The 17,909-nt window shown below is 54.2% G+C and overlaps 2 protein-coding genes across 2 annotated transcripts; one reads left to right on the forward strand and one right to left on the reverse strand.

Moving 5' to 3' along the window:
• Positions 1 to 226: 226 nt before the first annotated feature.
• Positions 227 to 3,235, forward strand: Prap1 (proline rich acidic protein 1). Its single transcript, XM_026381403.1, has 5 exons — positions 227 to 234; positions 1,444 to 1,504; positions 2,369 to 2,412; positions 2,775 to 2,881; positions 3,012 to 3,235. Exons 1-5 carry the CDS (start codon positions 227 to 229, stop codon positions 3,233 to 3,235), a joined length of 444 nt encoding a protein of 147 aa, XP_026237188.1.
• A 5,861-nt stretch (positions 3,236 to 9,096) lies between these two features.
• Echs1 (enoyl-CoA hydratase, short chain 1) lies at positions 9,097 to 17,108 on the reverse strand. Its single transcript, XM_026381409.2, has 8 exons — positions 16,954 to 17,108; positions 15,290 to 15,487; positions 14,744 to 14,871; positions 14,083 to 14,182; positions 12,983 to 13,087; positions 12,479 to 12,598; positions 11,265 to 11,332; positions 9,097 to 9,590 (listed from the first exon to the last, which is right to left on the reverse strand). The coding sequence occupies exons 1-8, from the start codon at positions 17,039 to 17,041 to the stop codon at positions 9,525 to 9,527; spliced, it is 873 nt and encodes a 290-aa protein (XP_026237194.2). The 5' UTR covers positions 17,042 to 17,108; the 3' UTR covers positions 9,097 to 9,524.
• Positions 17,109 to 17,909: the final 801 nt, after the last annotated feature.

Raw genomic sequence — 17,909 nt, forward strand, 5'->3', positions numbered from 1 at the left:
TCCTTGGGAACACCTGGGTTCCAGGTTGGGGTGGGGCTGGGCAGCCAGGGGCCCAGCCCCTGGGGCAGTGAGATTGGGGGACCCTGACCTCTGGCCAGACACGCCCCGGCTGAGGAAGACATAGGCAATAAAGCTGCCTGTGTGGGAAGGGACCAGGAGGTGCCTGGACCTGTGGATCTGTGACTGCGGCTCCTCAGAGCACTCTACCCTGAGAAGGAGGCCCGGCATGAGGAGGTGAGGCTGCCCCTGAGCCCCAGCTGCTCTGCCCACCCACTCTGGCAGTGGCAGGTCTGGGCATGTGGTCAGGGCCATGGTGGCTGCAGGTTTTAGAAGCCCAGCTCAGAGACTGCCTGACTCTGAGGAAGGCCAGGGAGGGAGGGCCAGGGAGGGAGTCTCTGTCCACAGACTGTGGGGTGGGGCCATGTTGGGTGGCAGTTCTGAGAGGGCTGGCTCTTCCCAGATGGATGGGAACGGGCAGAGCCCTTCCCTAGGGCCCCCTGGACTTTGTCCATCTGATGCCCCCAGATGTTTACAAGAGTGCCTTGTCCCCTGGGGCCCCGACCCTGGGGAAAATCACCACAGGCGCCTTGGAAGGAAGGGTGACCTGAGGCTGTAAAGGCCCAAAAGAAGGGATGGGGTTCGAGAAGACCAGAGGCAGCTAGAGCTCAGGGCAGCAGGCCGCAGGGCCAGGGTCAGCCTGCAGGGGTCTGGTGCTGAGGACACGGTGCGTGTTCCTCCCACACTCAGCACAGGAATGGGCCTCTGTGTGTGTGTGTGTGTGGGGGGGGTCTTAGGAGTGGGCAGGGCAGCTGAACCCCACCAGGCCAGGTCCCAACCCTAAAGTGTTGAGTCACCCTGGGAGGAGAGCAAAGGTGTCTGGGAGGCTGCCATTCACACACACCACACAACACACAGACACACTTCACATGCAAACTGCACTCATGCAAACCACACACCATGCACACTGCCCACACCCTAAGCTCTCCTTCCTGCCTGGGGAGGGGGCTGTCTGCCCAGTGGCACAGCTGCAGGGCTGTAGCTGTGTGCTGGGGTCTCTGCATCTTATCAGCCAGGTTGTAGCCCTCATGGGTACTGGGAGCTTTCGATGCTCCTCTCACTCCCGATGTGTGTGTGTGTGCATATGTGTGTGTGCACGTGTGTGTGCAGGGTCCCTCTGAAGTTCTCAGTACTGCCCCTCTGCCCCACTGGTTGCATCCAGGGGTGGCCACCCTGGCCCAGGGCAAGCCTAGTGCCTGACTTCTCCAGCCCTTCTCTGTGAGATGGGACCCTACTTGTGGACCACTCCAGGACGCCAGCCAGTCCTCCTGAAGGCAGAAACCATCAGCCCCATTAGCTGCTCAGTAGGGTCCTGCCAGGGTGGGCTGAGGGCTTCCTGGTGGGCAGGTGCAGCCCTCTGCCTCACACTTTTTCCCTGGCCCCCAGGCTCTTCCTGGTCACCTGCCTGGTGCTGCTGCAGGAGGTCCTTGCAAACCCAGCACCCCAGGTACACATGCCTGCCCCCACCCACTGTCACCTCCTGCTCCCTACCAACCAGGATGTTGGCAAAGGCCCCCCCAAGCCCATGGGCACTGAGTAGGGCCTCAGGATGCAGAGGGTCAGGCACCTTCCACTGGGATATGACAGGCCATCCTCCATGACACCCAGTGTCTCCAGCTGGGGACGTGAACCTCCGTGGCACCTAGGAAGACCCCCCCCCCAGAGGCGGGCCCCTTTGGTGCTCACCTGGGTGGGGGCCAAGCTGCACTGTTCATGCTGATAACATGGTGGCCTGGGCTGGAAGTCATAGGCCTGCCCTGGGTCCAGGCCACTCAGCTTGTGTCCCAGAGCCATCAGGATGAGGGAGGCCCGCCCTTCCCGCCACTGCACGGCTGCCTTGGCCAGTCCCCCCTGGGTTCCCCTCTGCTTTGCTCTTCTCTCCCCACTTTGCCCCTCTGGGTGCTGGACCCAGGGGGCTGCCCCACAACCAGCCAAGGAGTGGGGTGTAGGATGAGCCCTAACTTGCCTTTGCAGAAATAGCCAGTGCCCCCAGGGCTGGTGGGTGAGTGGGACTGCTGAGCCAGGGTGAGGCTCACATCCCTGCCAGGTCATTTGTGGACAGGGAAGCTGGTCAGTCTAGGTGGACTGGTCATCTGGGGACAGGCTGGTGACTTCACTTCCCTTGCCCATAACCCTGAGATCCCAGGTGGCCGTGCTCTGGCTTTTAGTCCTCAGAGACGCTCACAGAGGGTGTTGAGCTGGCCGGCCTTTCCTGTAGCCCCAGGTGGACCTTGGAGCAGCCTCTGCACCATGTGTCCTTCAACCCAGCCCCCTGAATAGCAGTGCTCACACCTGTGACTCACTCTCTCAGGTCCCTATCAGGACCAAAGGCAAACATGAGCAGGACGTGGAGAGGTAAGAGTCCCCAGAAGCCCTACTCACTCACCCCTGAAGCCTGGACCTGTTGGACCCGGGGTGCACATGGTGGGTTGAGAGGAGTCCTGTCCTGGAGTTCTCCATGGGAGGCAATTCTCAGGGCCAAAAGGTATCCATCCATCAGCAACAAGCTCTGTGCCAGGAGCAGGGGACCCTGGGGGCTCTGGCCAGCTCCCCAACCCACTGGCCCCAGGCTGGCTCAGTCTTGGAACAGGATGGCTTCTCACCTCCCTGGCCCTTGAGGACCCAATGAGAGAGGGTTGACCAGCATCTTGGGGCTGGTGAGCACTCTCTTTGGTGGGCTGGCTACCTGCATGTGTACTGACTTAGCTTGTGGGCAGGGCCTGGGGCATCCAAGCTGTAGAGCCTCTGAAGAAGGATGGTCAGTTGGTGGGGCTGCCCTCAATGCCGAAGCTGAAGCTTGCAGCCTCCGAGGAGAAGCACCCAGGTAATCTGGGGCCAAGACCACACAGGGGGACCCCAAAGGGATAAGCTGGAGAACTTGCCAGTGGACAGGCCTGTGGAGGGAGGGCCTGGAGATAGGAACTGAGGCTACACCTCCATTGATCTGTCTCTAGGCCCCAAAGCATGGGTGCAGACTGAGGACATCCTGGGCCGTTTTCGGATCCCACAGCAGGGTCCTGAGCTGGATCTTGACAGTCTGTACCACCCTCCAGTGGAGGAGGTCCAGGGCAAAGAAAGGCCCTGGTCCCCAGTGCTGCTGCCTCGCCAGGTGCTCGAGGGACCAGAGGAAGACCTAGACCACATCCACCACCCTATGGAGGACTCCAGGGAACCCTGACTGCTCTCCCACCTCTGCCTGAAGTCCACCTGCTGCCTCTGCTAATCCTTCCCAGCTAGAAAAATAAATGCCTGCAAACAGAGGTGGAAGGCCACCTGTGTCCTTAGACCAGTGACGAGGGGGCCTGTTCCTTCCAGGAGGAGTGAGCTGTGTCTGCCCCTTCTGTGGCACATCAAGAGCCTTCCAGGCTGCACAACGGCCAGCTGACCCTGGCTCTGACTACTCTGGTCCCCCAGGCTCACCCCGTGCATGTGTGGTCGGGGTGAGGGGTATGACGGTAGTGAGTGGTGGGAACCAGCGGGGAGCACTGGACCAGCCTCAGCAGAAAAATGGAGTTTAATCTGAGCTCCCCACAGAAGGGGTCAGAAAGGAGAGGACTGGGGAGCAAGAAGATGGCATCAGTGGGCACTCAGGTGAACAGGTGCAGAAGCATGCTGGTGCACCAGTGGACAGATGGGCTCAGGAGTTAGGTGCACAGGTGCACAGGTACACAAGATACAGGGGCTCAGGTGAGTGGAGCAGGACACACTTTCTGACCAGATTTTCTGGGCAGCTGCCTAGCTGTATCTTGGGGGCCAATCCTCCTCAGGTCCTTGCTCAACAGACCAATGCTTGGCACGGGCACAGGCCACTTGGGTTCTCACGCACTGGATGCGTTGCGGTCTGGCAACCCTGCCCTGCAGGGAGAGGGAAGGACCAGGGCAAAGTCCCAAGTCACATTCTTGCTGGCTCTGGCAGCTAAGATGGAACTGAGGCAGCTCTCAGTCCTGGGTGCCCATCCTGCACACAGGGCAGTAGTTTGTCCAGGTGACCTCATGTGCCCTCAAGTTCTGTGTCTCCTCGCAGGTCTCTCCTCCCTTGAGGATACAAATGGTAGCCCTGAGGGCTCATGCCCACGCCTTGGCCTCAAACCCTGTGAGCAAGAGCCAGCCTCCCCACCTTGCGGATGAGCTGGCCATGGTGGAACAGTGAGCGAGCTTCAGGGTCTTGCCTGATAGGGCCGAGCAGGTCCTGCTTCGCCTTGGCGCACCTTCCCTGTTATCCTGGTACCCATTCAGTGGGGCACTCTGAATCCGCCTGTCCCTCCTCCTGGACCACTCCTGGCAGGACAGCATTCACAGAGGCTCCAAAGTCCTGCCTGAGTCTCAGGTGGGCAGAATTCCTGGGGCATGTGAGGGCTCAAGGCCCCAGGCTGACCCACGTCAGGCACAGGTGGTCAGTGGCCCTGAGGTCTGGTCTCCCCATGTTGACCGCTTCACCCTCCCTGGGTCTCATGGGTTACTGGGGCTGTCAGGCTCGAAGGCTGCCACTGGCCTAGGATGGTGTTGGTGGCTCAGTCTCTCTGTGGTCTTGCCTGAGCCAGGACCCCTTGTGGACACTTCTTTAAACTCCTGAGTGTGACCAGGAGACTCAGGATTGTGCTGTCATGGTGGGCAGGCCAGGTAGGCAGAAGGAAGCAACTGGCCAGCTCAATCCTGCAATTTTAGAGCCTGCGGGGAAGGTCAACCACCCCAATCAGGTGTGGCTCCTTGGGAGGTGCTCATCTTAGGTCACTTTCCTCTGTTCTCCAGATGTGGCTGGTCAACACATCTGGAGAACAGAGGAAGTGGTGGAGGGCTGAATTCTAGGAGGCACAGCTTGGGCTTCACTGAGTGCAATGGCCTAGTGGGGACCTGGGACACTGCCTATGGAACTGTGACCAGAGATGCTGCACAGGGGATCTGGCCTCAGCCAGCGGTGCCCTTCACTCATCCTCACACACCTGAGCTGATCCCCAGCCTGGGAGCCACATCCTGGTTCAACATCTTCGCTGAGTGGACTTGTGGCAGGGTGGCCTCTGCTCTCATGTGCCTCTGAAGTTTAGCTGGGCCCAACAGACAGCTGGTGGGCATAGGTACTCCCCAGAAGAGAATGGACCCAGACTTAAGTCTGATGTTAGTGGAAATCGGACACGAGAGTTGAGTATTGGCATCAGCCAAGACAATCCGTACATGAGAAACAGACCCAGAAAAGATGCTCCATACCAGTAACTGTCGGGGAATGCAAATTAGAACCTAAGGGATACAGAATTCATTTGTTCAACAGGATGGAACAAAGTCAGGCCACAATGAGCACCCAGGAAATGGAGCTGGATGCCCCCTCATGGTGGGAATGTGAACTAGCACAGCTACTGATGAATAGGGGTCCGGTAGGGGACATTGCTTGTAATCTGTTTTAGTCAGCTTTTTCCACTGCTGTGACTAAGGGGACCCAACCAGAACAATTGTAGGGGAGAAAAAGTTTATTTAGGGACTCATGGTTTCAGAGGTCTCAGTGCATAGACAGGGATCGAGGTGAGGCAGAACATCATGGCAGAAGAATAGTAGAGGGAATCAGAGAGACTCCACTCACCTGTTACAGATATATACCCCAAAGCCATGCCCCAATGCCCCCTCCTCCAGTCACACCCGACCTGCCTCAGTTTCCACTCAATTAATACCATCAGGTGATTAATTCACTTATTATGTTAAGACTCTCATAATCCAGTCACTTCTCCTCCAAATCTTCTTCCATTGTCTCACACGTGAGCTTTTGGAGGATACCTTACATCAAAACCCTAACACCAGGCCTCTCTACTCTATACCACCCTCACTGGCATCTGACATGATCACTTTTGGCCATCTTCCCTGCCAAGTGTCCAGGCCAGCCCTGACACTTGTCCTCCTGCTTAGGGACGAGCAAGGGGTCCTGGTCAAGAACCACCTGTGTCTGCAGCTTGGGGCTGGTGCAGAAGCCTCCACCCTACTCAAGTCACCCAGAGCCACTGAACCCACCTCCATCCTCCTGCTGGCCCTCTGCCAGCCCCCAGCCCCAGACCTCATTTCCCACTTCACAGCTGAGTCTGCATCAAGGGTGGGCAGGGGCCTGTTCTTTGGGGATCCAGTAGCTGCCTTGAGCTCAGGGGTAAGTCAGTGAGAAAGAGCAGAGTCTTCTGAAGGCTGACACTGACTGCACTTCCCCATCATTTTCATAAATCAGGGGAATTCTGGTCATCAGAGCCCCCCAGGTCTGCCAGACCCTTGATCCCTGGCTGGGGCCTGGTCTGGCTCTGCCCTAGAAAGGGCTGTTGGCGGGGCTCAGGGCACCGTCCACTCTCTGTCCCTGGAGTGGTCTTCACCAGGCTTACCGCACGGAGCTGAGGATGAGGATGCCATCTCCCTCAGGAGGAGCCCAGCCGAGCTGGGGCAGGAGCAGAGGCCAGGGTCCCTGAACCAGGGTGAACTCCAGACACAGAATGGACCCCATTTGCTTCCATCCCCTGAACTGAAGGTCCAGACACCAGCAGCCTTGGGCAAACAGGGACCCTGTCCACCCAAATGCCCCCTTTGTGTGACCTCAAGTCTCAACTGGACATGAGCTCAGCAGGGGTAGGGGTAGGGGTCTCCTCAGGAGCACGAACAGGGGCACACCTGGGCCGACTAGAACATACCCAGTTGCAACAACAGCAGAGGCCTTTTTCATAAAACTCAAATCTCTTATCTTTGCCAGGGCTTTCTATGCAGCGTACTTCAGGATTGGACATGATGGAGGGATGGGATCTGATGGAAGGGCGGAGCGGACTTGCCTAGCATGGACGAAGCCTGGGATTCTATCCTAGCACTGCAAAAAGCAACAACACTTAGGGTTCAAACGCTAAAAGTCAGATTGTGGAGCTGAACGCCCAGCATGTGTGAAAAATTAAATATTGGGGCTGGGGCTGGGGCTGGGCAGTAGCACACTTGCCTGGCATATGTGAGATACTGAGTTCGATTCTCAGCACCACGTATAAATAAATAAAGGTCTATCAACAACTAAAAAAATATTTAAAAAAAGAAAAATTAAACTATTATACTGTGAAACTGGAGTTCTCCCCAAAGTCTCATTGGTGAGGGGTGGAAATGCTGGAAGGAGGGGCCTAGAAAAAGGTCTTTGGAGAATTCGGTTGGAACCCTGACCTCTCCTGCTGCCTTTGCTTCCCAGCCGCATGAGGTGAGCAGCTGTGTTCCACCATGAGCTCCCCACCACGATGTACTGCCTGGCCATAGGCCCAAAGCAATGGGGTCAAGTGACCATGGACTGAAACCTCTGAAACCATGGACCAAAACAACCTTTTCCTGCTTACAAGTTGATCTCATGTATTTCGTCATAGCTATAAAAACCTAACACACAAATGAATGGATTTTCTCAGTTTTAAGGTTTTCCTGCTTGGATACTTCAAACTGATGTCTCCTCTACACACTTATTCCAGACTCTAGGATTGATGGTGGCCCAGCACAAACCTCCAGGTGTGTTCAGCTTTAGTCAATGAGCAAGTCCACATCCGGTGTCACCAGGGCCAATCTCCCTGGCTCCCTGCCCTCAGGGAAAGTCTGCTCTGCCCTGTTGGCCTGAATCAAATTCCCTTTGGCCCTATTTCTGTAAGTAAGCACATGCCAAAGAATTCAAGATCCTGAGGCTTATCAGCAACACATTATTCCTGTGTGAAGGGGGAACTGTGTGAGAATTCAGTGCTGCTGTGGGTGCGTCAACAGAACCCATGATGTGCTCCTTCCTCCTACATCAATTCCTGGTTGCAGCACACAAGAATACAGGCAGATGTGGGGGGATTGCAGAACTGATACCTGCAAGGGACATGGTCCCCACAGTGCATGCAGACATGCTGAGCTGAATAAATGAAGTTGAACAAGAGCTGTCATCTGAGGTGTGCGAAAGTTTAGTTCTCAGTGTGGGCGATCCTCCCCTTGTCCAACTTGGTCCTCACAGGCTCCTGGCTTATGCCAGCCCAAAACCATGACCATACTTCAGACCACCTTCCTACTCCTAGCCGTGGGCCAGTATATGGTGCTCTGACATGGTCACCAAGCTGGAGGGCATGTGCTTTCCCATGAAATGAGGGGCCCGAGGCCTAGTTCCCAATAGGACAGGCATCATTTGCTTTGGCCTAGATGCACACTGTGATGACCATGCTGGCCCCTGTGGCCTGGGGTGCATACTGGCTATTCAATAAACTGCAAGTGCTCCTTACCCTAGAGTCCCAGGCAGGTTTAGACCCCCTTCTCTTAGGCAAAGTCCTGTCCGGTGCATAGCCAGCACAGCCAGGCACCGAAGGGGTACCTGTGGGGGCTCATAACAGCACCAGCCTACATTGATTTTCCCTCAAAAGCCAAAGTCAGTGTGCATCAGCAGAGATGCAGATTTCTCAGCCTCTCCTTAGCAGGTCTCAGGATTCCCTAAGGCTTATGAGCCCCTGACCTGGGACAGCCGGTGTCATCTTAGGCCTCAGACCATATAGGATGGGAGGTCATCCAGGATGGTCAACTCTCAGAGACACTTGCTTGAGAACAGTTTGGAGAGCTTAGTGTTCCGGGAATAAAGAGGATGCTTGGCGGCAGGGGCAGCGGTTTCTAAAAACCAGGTCACCACACTGAGCTCTACTGGGTGCCAGAGACTGCACAGCAATTCAGGCCAAGGTCAATCCTCCCAGAATGTGCAGCCACCAGAGGAACCTTGATAGAAGCCCATCCCTCAGGGTAGCTCTCCCACCCCTGTGGACTAGGTCTCCATGCCTTGCATGGCAAGCAGCACCAAGCATGACAATACTTCCTAGATCAGCTTCTCTGTGCTTCAGGAACCAGCAGGTACTGGGCACAGAAAAATCTAAAGGAGGCTACAAACCCAAGTGTTCACAGAAGTCAGACACCTGGGATGTGGTATGGGGATTGCTTGCCTTATGGACTTCTGTTTTGTTTGAATGCTTTCATTTACAATGAAGAAAGTTAAAAACAAAACAAAACACTAATTTATAGAATATTCACCTTCTAGAGATTATTACAAGGCAGAACTAATTTGAAATAGTCACTTTAATCATGATTCTTTTCAAAAGTAGCAACAGCAGCACCTCCTTCTGAGCAGCCACATCCAGCAGCTGCAGGCACAGGACAGACGGTGCCTGCCTCCACCCCAACATAGCACAGTGCTGGCCAAGCAAGCACCTCAGCTCCTGAGGTGAAGAAAAGGCTGAACGTGTTGGAAGTTCCTCAACAGGACCTCTGACTTAGAAAATGTGCTCCAGTCAGAACACAGGTGACTGATCCTGCTAATCACTGGCTGGCTGTGCTGCGAAGGCTTGAGCAATGACCACAGTTCCATAGCCATCAGCAAGAACTCTATGTGGTCTCTGCTACCTTTTCAAGGAGGTGATCTATTTGCTTCTAAGCTGACAGCCTGCAGTTCCCTCTCCATGAAGATTGAGGCCCAGGAAGCTGGTTTCTCAGTGGTCTTTGAAACTGGCCTTCCTCTTCTCCACAAAGGCAGCCATGCCTTCTCTCCGGTCATCCTGCAAGAAAGGGAGGTCAGCAGAGGTGGTGCATGCACCTGTATCACCTGGCACCTGTGGGGGTCTCAGGGCTGCTCTTGCTGCTCTCTCCCTGTCTGCTGTCCATGCTCATGAGGCAGGGAGGGCGATTCTGCAGCAGGCCCACCTGCAGCCTGGGAAGAACAGAATTCCTTACCAACAGGCCTAGGCCTGGAGAGGAGGTTTATACCCCAGGCAACAGTCACTCAGGAACTGCCCATGTGAGTGTAGAGTAGTCACACCTCAGAAAGCCTCAGAGGTAACCTCTGGCCACCTTGGCCCACAAATAGCAGAGGCAGGGTCGGCAGGGTCTGTGTCCGCAGCATACGTGGGGCATTAAGCAGGACCACAGTGGAGCCCTGCACCTGTCTCTTCCTTTGCTGTGTGTACACACACACACACACACACACACACACACACACACACACACGTGCACCCACAGACACGCAAACACCTTCACTTTTTCCGTAAAAAAAGCCATTTCCAATCTAGTAGAAAGGAGACCATAGTCGATTCCGATGTGCCTGATTCACCTCTCCATGCTGAAAACCAAGCAACTGGCTCTGGCTCTGTGTTTGCACCTTTCCCTCCAGTCAGAGGTGCCTTGTTTCCAGTTGACCCAAGGAGTCAGTTCATGAGAAGAGGACCTTTTTTCCCTCCACCTCTCCCAGGAAACTGGTATGGAGAACCTGGAGATTATTTTCCACCGGCCCCACCACCCATTCCATTTCCAATGCAAAATGTCTATGCAGGGAGGGGTTTTCCTCATGACCTTCCCCCACGAGCTGGAATTCATCCCCCCACCCCCGCATTCTGAAAGTACAATGAGTTCCCTGAAGGTTCCTTCCACCTGCAAATAAGACTGTTACTCAACATCCAGAACCAAACAAGAAACCTGGTGTTGTTGCTCTCTCTTCAAAAGTAATTTGACTAATCTCTCATTTTTAGTTTTTAAGTAACTGATTTTACTTCAGTAATTGACTATACTTTGGCTCCAATTGAAGCTCAATGGAACTATAATTCTTAAGATAGTATTTTGTAAATAAAGATGGTTTAAGTAGGAATGGAAAAAAAGCCATTTCCAAAACCATTCTAAATCTTTCATAAAACACCTCGATATGACTTTCTGTTAACAAAAGAGGTGAATTACAATGGTAATTAGAAGACATTTTCCTTTAAATTACTGGCAAAAATCCTAGAAATGTTGCTTGAAAGTGCAGGATTAGAGTTATTACAATACATTTGAATCACATTCCAAATAAGTGGAATGATCCAGGGAAAATATGGGTGAAGTGAACTATATTTAATTTTTTAAACTTCCATTTCTTTTTGAGAAGGGGTCTCACTATATTGCCCAGCACTCCAGTGATCCTCCTGAGTAGCTGGGATGCAGGTGCCACCACCCACCTAGCTAGGAACTGCTGCTTAAGCTGTGCAACAGGAAGTGGCCTTGGAGCATTCCCATTCTTCTAACCTCCATACACTCTACTTTCTTGCTAAAAACATGGCCCAGTGATAGAACGAGTCTGGTCCAGCCAGAGGGTTCTAACAGTTCCGATCGAAAGGAAATGGTAATTAATCATAGAATCTGAAGAATTCCCAGCAGCTCCTGTAAGTGGAATACGCTCAACTCTCAGCAGAACACGGTTTACTCACGGTGGCGAAGGTCGAATAGAAGAGTTTCTTCTCCAACTTATTTCCTTCTGTTAATGTCATTTCAAAGGCTAGAAGAGAAACCCAGTGGTCATGAACTCAGAAGCTACATGTGGGAACACAGAGTGTCCATGGAGTGCTCGTGGACCCAATAGAAACCTGACTCAGTAGTGCCAGGAGGCCCAGCTCTGCGCAGGCCTCCCCTAGTACAGCTCATGCCTCCCTGTGCACATATGGCCCCAGCTGAACAAACTGCTCTCCCAGGTCTTTTGAATGTCTCTCAATGGTGGCAGAAGAAACTGAAGGAAAGCCAAAAGGACAAGTTGTCCAACTGTGGGCATCTGAGTGGCCGAGGAACCCAAAGCACAGAGACACGATGAGGAGGAAAACCAGGAGAGCGTGAGCAGACACCAGCAGTGTCGTATGCTCTGGGCCTCATCCAGGCCTTTCTTTTCAGTGGAGGACACAGGTGTGCTGCTGTCTAAACACCTGGAGAAAAGTGCCTTCAGCTGTGATCCTGCCCAAGGTCTCAGCTCCCCCAGACCCTCACATGGCTGCTCCTTGAACTAGCACATCTGCCTAAGGATAACAGCAACCCTGGAGGCGAGTTCTCTCTGGAGGTGGTATCAGGTTCCCAGAGGCTGGGGGACTTCCTGGGCCACATCTCCTGCGATGGGCTGACTCTAACAAGCCACTATAGTGAGCAGAGGCCATCTCACTCTGAATGCCAAGATGGACTGTCACATTCAGTTCAAGCAGTTCTGTGGAGGGCAGTCAGACTGCTTTGCCAGCAGAGACAGAACCAAGTGTCCAGACCAAGGAGAGTGTGAAGTCTGCCTGAGGCTCACATGGATGCTCTTGGGGTCAGCCTGTGCTGAGAGGAACCGTGCAGCCTGGGCTCAGGAGAAAACAGGACTTCCCAAAAGCCACAGACCAGCTGAGCATGGGGACCAGGCTCCTTTCTTGGCCTCTTCCTTCCATATCTGGCACTGTGTCACCATCACCTTCCAGGCCTGGCCCAGTTCTCGAGCCCTGGTACAAGGTACACTCAGAACATCTCCACAGCCTGAGAGACTAGGAGTCAGCACTCTAATGGCAGAATCACTGTCCTGAAACCCTTCTACTGCTGCCCAGGACAGGCTGATCTGTGCTGTGTGGAGCCTTACATCTGCGTTGCTACGGTCTGGGACCTTCCACTCTCTTCCTGCAGAACCTACCTGCATTCACAGATTCCTTGGCCATGGCTGCTATAATTTTGGAATTGCTGGCAATTTTTTCTGCACATTGGATGGCTTCTTCAACCAGTGTCTCAACAGGAAAAATCTTGCTCACAAGACCTACAACAAAAAAGGAGGTAAGTGAAGTGCAGATCTGGCACAAGGCCACTCTTCGAGTCCACAGATGCCCAGTCAGGCTGCCTATAGCATCAAACAGTAGAGAGAGGAGGAAGGTGAACTGTGGCCACCAATGGCAGGGAAAGGGCTGGCCTGCAAGGGTCTAGATTCCCACAGCCTACTTGGTTCTATAGGAAATGGGATGCTGTGCTATTCCTCCTCAACCTGAGAGTATGTTGTCACTCTCTCGAACATAGAATATTTCAAGATCTAAACCCCAAAATAGTCAACCTCCCAGATTCTCAGGATCTAAAAGCTCTGGTGCCAATTACCCCCAGGACACCTGGGCCAGTCTCTACCCAGCTCCCGAGGGTAGACCTGCATCACCTGCTTGCTTGGCATCCTGAGCTGAGATGCGGTCACCAGTGAGGACCATCTCCATTGCCAGGGACTTGCCGACTGCACGGGTAAGTCTTTGAGTGCCCCCTGCACCTGCAGGGATACAGACTGCGTATTGTTGCTGGCTACATGACACATGAGGTCAAAAAAAAAAGAGAGAGAGAAGAAACCACAGACGTGCTGCTTACCAGTTTATGCTGAAGATAAGGCCTAAGATGAGTTCTAGCCAGGGGTCAGGGAGAACCAAGTGGTCAGCAGGTGGAACAAAAAGGGCTCAGAACCTCAGGGCAGGCCCCTTTCCAAGCTCAGGCCCCCAATTTTAGGACAGTGTTGCAAAGCATATGTGGATTCTCCTCAGGTTTTCACCAACATTCTAGGAACTTCCAGCTTTCCCTCACTCCATGTGCTAGATCCTTAGCAATTGCTGCCCTATCCAAGACAGACCCTGAATATTCACGAACCTTGTAGCACAAAACCTCAGAAACTGCCTGGCTGAACCCAAAGGGCAGTGGAAGGCTCTTGGGAGTATGCCTGATCCCCCTGAGGTCTGCTCCCACCCCAGGTCCAGCAGTGGACCCCTGCACATAGACAGAGTTGCTCTTGGCCCAATACCCCAGCTCCCTCCTAGGCAGGGGACGATGGGGATCTAGACACCTGCATGTGCTGAACTTGGTAAAGCCACGTGACCTGCCTCAACCAATGACATGGGAATGGACAGGCTGGGGTCACACTGGTCAGACCTCCTGGCATCAGTGCAAGATCACGGTTTTCTCTCCAAGGTTTCTGACCTATAGGGATCCGCCTCAAGTATGGATCATAAGCAGGAAAGAATCACTGTGGCTGGGAGCCAGAGTCACGTGATCTGATGTCACCAGAAGTGGGATATGGTTGTAACCACAGGAACCAAGCTGTGTTCTGAGCTGTTATGTCCACTCTGTTCTTCATGTGCTGGTCCACAAATAGAGCACGAATCAGACCTGGGGCTGTCTTTCTGGGGCTTTTGGTTGGATGCAAGCTGTAGGCCCAAAGGCATGGCTATCCTTGAAGAATTACCTTCAGAGTGCCTGCTAAAGCTACTGTGTTCTCACCTGGGATGGTCCCCAGAAGGATTTCCGGCTGTCCAAACTGGGCTTTCTCGCCAGCGTAGATGATATCACACATCATAGCAAGCTCACAGCCCCCACCAAGCTGCAAGATAGTGTTCAGCAGTTTTTCCAGGGAAGTTCAGGCCGAAAACCAAAGTCTGCTTGCTCTGCTCATTGGGAGGGCAAACTCTTCTGCAAAGTGTGGACAGTAAGTATTCTCAGTTCTGAGGACACTGAGCTCTGCCATAGTGGCTCAAAAGCAGCCACAGAGGATGTGGATGTGGAGGATGTGGCACACATGGAAGGGGACTTCATTAAATTAACATCATGTGAAATGACCGTATGGCTTCCCCAATCCACGCCAGGGGCCCTGATACATCCAATAGAGGATGTGATGCCTTCGCAGGTACAGCATAAGTCTGATAACATTATATTAATACAGAAAAGTCCATTAACCCATTTGGAAAGAACCAGAAGCTGAGCATTCACAAAATGAAGTGGATGCAAAAGATTCCTATTCCTCATTCAGCATTACCAGCAGAAAGGGATTGCTAGCCTGCAAGCCACACACAAGGCCTTTCTAAGATAAGGATCCTGCATGCTCCCTCTCACAAGCAGAACCCATCAACCACCCCAGGAGCAGATCCTTGATGTCCACACTCACAGCATAACCATTGACAGCAGCAATGACTGGCTTCTTGACCCGAGTTAGATGGTCCCAGTGGCTCAAGAACTTGCTAGAGTAACAGTCCTGGAATGTCCGGCTCTGCATTTCCTTGATGTCAGCTCCAGCTAGGAGTGGAAAAGAGGCAGCAGAGATCCCACCAGTCCTATAAACCCCAAACCCACAAGTAGTTATCCCATGGACTATGTCAGGCTCTGGGAACAGCAAGGAGCAGCCAATACTGAGATGCCTATTGTGACCAGATAATGCAGAAAGGTCACAGAGCAGGCAACAGATGCCTGGTGGACTCAAGAGAAGGCAGTCTTGTTTATCAGCACTTAATCTGGCTGGTAAAGACCTGAGTTGCTCTGAATATGCTGCCTTCTGCTGATGAAACACACTTGAACGTCCAAGAGTACTGTTCATCTAAGCAGCTCATTTGGGTAGATCCTAAGACACCTGCCAACACCAAGAGGCCAGTCTGTCTTGCCATTTTCCACAGGCCATAGGCACCCCTCCCATCTGCCACCACTGCTGCCAGCACACCTGCAAATGCCTTATCTCCACCAGTGAGCACGATGGCGCCCACGGTGGGGTCTTCCTCAAAGGTCTCTAGTGCCTGGTTGAGTTCCTTCATCAAGCCGTCGCAAAGGGCGTTGAGTGCTTTGGGGCGGTTCAATCGGATCAACCCCACGTTGGTATTCTTCCCCTTTTTTTCTGTGATGATGTACTCAAAGTTAGCCCCTAGGGCAAGAGAGGAAAAGGAGATCTCTGTCACACAGGTGTCAAAGGTAGGGACACAGAGGTACTCAGCCTGCAGCCCCCACCACTCTGCTTGAATCCTTGAGTTAAAGAAAATCCCCAGCACAGAACACTGCTGTCCCCTCTGATATGCCTGGTCAGTCTTCCCTGGCATCAAGGAGAGGAAAATGCCTTTTCACAACGAATGCCCACCGGAGGACAGCAGGACAGGGCTCTGGTCATACAGGGTAGACAGGCTGGCAGGAGGAAGACAGAGACAAAGGACAGAGGGGCAGCTAGCTCAGACTTGGAGGGAGCAGTCAGGGACTCGAGAGGAAGGACAGCCTGATAAGGGGCATCTATATGTTGAGTGGTCAATCCTCTTACACAGAACCTGTCCCATGAACATGCAGGTGAATGACTAAAATATCATGGAGTAAGTGTCCTTTTGTGTGTGTGGTGCTGGGGATGGAAGCCAGGGTCTTGTGCATCTAAGTAAGTACTTAACTACTGAGCTGCACCTAGTCCTTGGGTGTGAATGTTGAGCAGCAATGTGTCTGCCATTAAGAAACACAGGAATTTCTGCCAACCGCAGGCTGGGGTGCTGAAGTGAACAGGCAAGAACTGGGGGTGCAGCCAACTACTATCCACCACTGGATAGTTAGTTGGACCCACAGGGTATGGGAGGAGCCCAGCATGGGGTATGGCCAAGAATTCCTTGCAATACTGGAGCAATGGTGTATGCAGGAGAGCACAGCCAAGGTGAAGGAGCAGGAGTAAAGGACAGGACTGTTCTTTCTACAGCCGGCTGTAGGAGGAACCTGAGTGTAAGCATGAGCCTTTCTGAGTGGATGAGATGAAGGGCAGGCTCAGGGAGGAATGGGTACTGAGACAAGCGAAGCCTGCATTTTCAAATTCCAGGCTGACCTGTTCAACAGGTGCTCTTAAGGCTACCTAAACACATGTGGAATTTCACAACCGACATTCAGGTGCCCAGTAGGCCACAGGTCTTGGTCTTCGGTCTAGGTACAGGAGTTGAGAAAACAGTATTGACCCACCCAGAGTCTGGACATGACCTGCAGGCACCGGGATCAGGAAAGTTAGGGTGAGGTAGCTGGGGTTAATCTGGGGGCCAAGATTTGGGAGGTGTGTGGGGATGGGTCCAAGAGAGGGGTAAAGAAGCCCCAGGTCAGGGGAAGGAGGGTGTCCGAGATCAAGTTGAGGGGTGTGGGTAGGGGTCAGGAGAGGGGCTCAGGGCTGGGACCGGGTCAGGAGTCCAGCCAGGGTCAAGCCGGGATGGGATCCAGTGTCTGGGGCAGAGGCCCGGGGTCAGGGGTGGTCTAGTCAGGCGGGGATCGGGAGTGAAGGTCGGGGGTGCGGGTCAGGGTCAGTCGGGGAAGTCCAAGATCCAGTGGAGGGTGCGGGCCGAGGGCGTCGGGGCGTCGCACCCCCTCCCGGCCCGCACTCACCCGAGGCGAAGGGCCGCAGCGCGGGGCAGCGGGCAGGGAGCTGCAGCTGGCGGCGGACACCCAGCAGTAAGACGCGGAGGGAGGCCATGGCGCCGAAACTGCCAGCTCCGCCCGCGGCCGCTGAACCCCGAGAGGCCAGCCGGAAGCGGAAGAGGCCGCGCCAGGCCGGGGCGGGGCGGGGCGAGCCGAGGCCCCGCCCCGTGGCGACCCGACGCGCGGGTCCTGGACGCCGGCTCCTGCCCGGCCTCGGGCTGCGCGGGGCGGGTCCTGGCTGCGGCCGCGGTCGGCCGGGCGCCGGGAGGCGGTGCGCTCGCCGGGCTCCGGGCCGCCGAGGCCCTCCCACTCTCCCCGCCCGGAGGCCCTCGGTCCCCGGGTCGCGCCGCGCGTCCCCGGGGCTCGGTGACGGCCGCTGCGAGACGCCCCCGGGTAGGCCCAGACCCAGCAGGCGCGCTCGCGGCGGAACCTGACCAGGGCACAGATGGGGTTTAAGGGAATTTAAAATTAATGGGATCTTTATTAGTTTACCTAATTCCGAATTATAGCTTTTAAATATCTAGAGTCTGACGGCCTTCGTTTCCTTTTTTTTTTTTTTTGGTACCGAGGCCTGACCTCGGGGCCCTTGACCACTGAGGCACATCTCTGGGGTTTTTAAGTGTCCATGAACCTTTGTTTTGTTCGTTTATTTATAGGCGGTGCTGAGAATGGAACCCAGGGCCTCGGGGGTGAGGCCAGCGCTCTGCCACTGAGCCCCAGCCCCAGCCCCCCTCCCCCCGCAGCCCTTTTCGTGTCTTATTTAGCGACAGGGTTTCACCGAGTGGCCGAGGGCCGTGAACTGAGATTCTCCTGCCTCACCCTCCTGAGCTGCTGGGAATTCAGGCCAGTGCCCTTCCGCCTGGCTCTTTCATCTGATTCTGGCATAGATTCTGCAAATGCTAGGGTGGAGAAAAGACAGCACC

Source organism: Urocitellus parryii, chromosome 5 (assembly GCF_045843805.1).
Source record: "Urocitellus parryii isolate mUroPar1 chromosome 5, mUroPar1.hap1, whole genome shotgun sequence".
Classification (NCBI taxonomy): domain Eukaryota; kingdom Metazoa; phylum Chordata; class Mammalia; order Rodentia; family Sciuridae; genus Urocitellus; species Urocitellus parryii.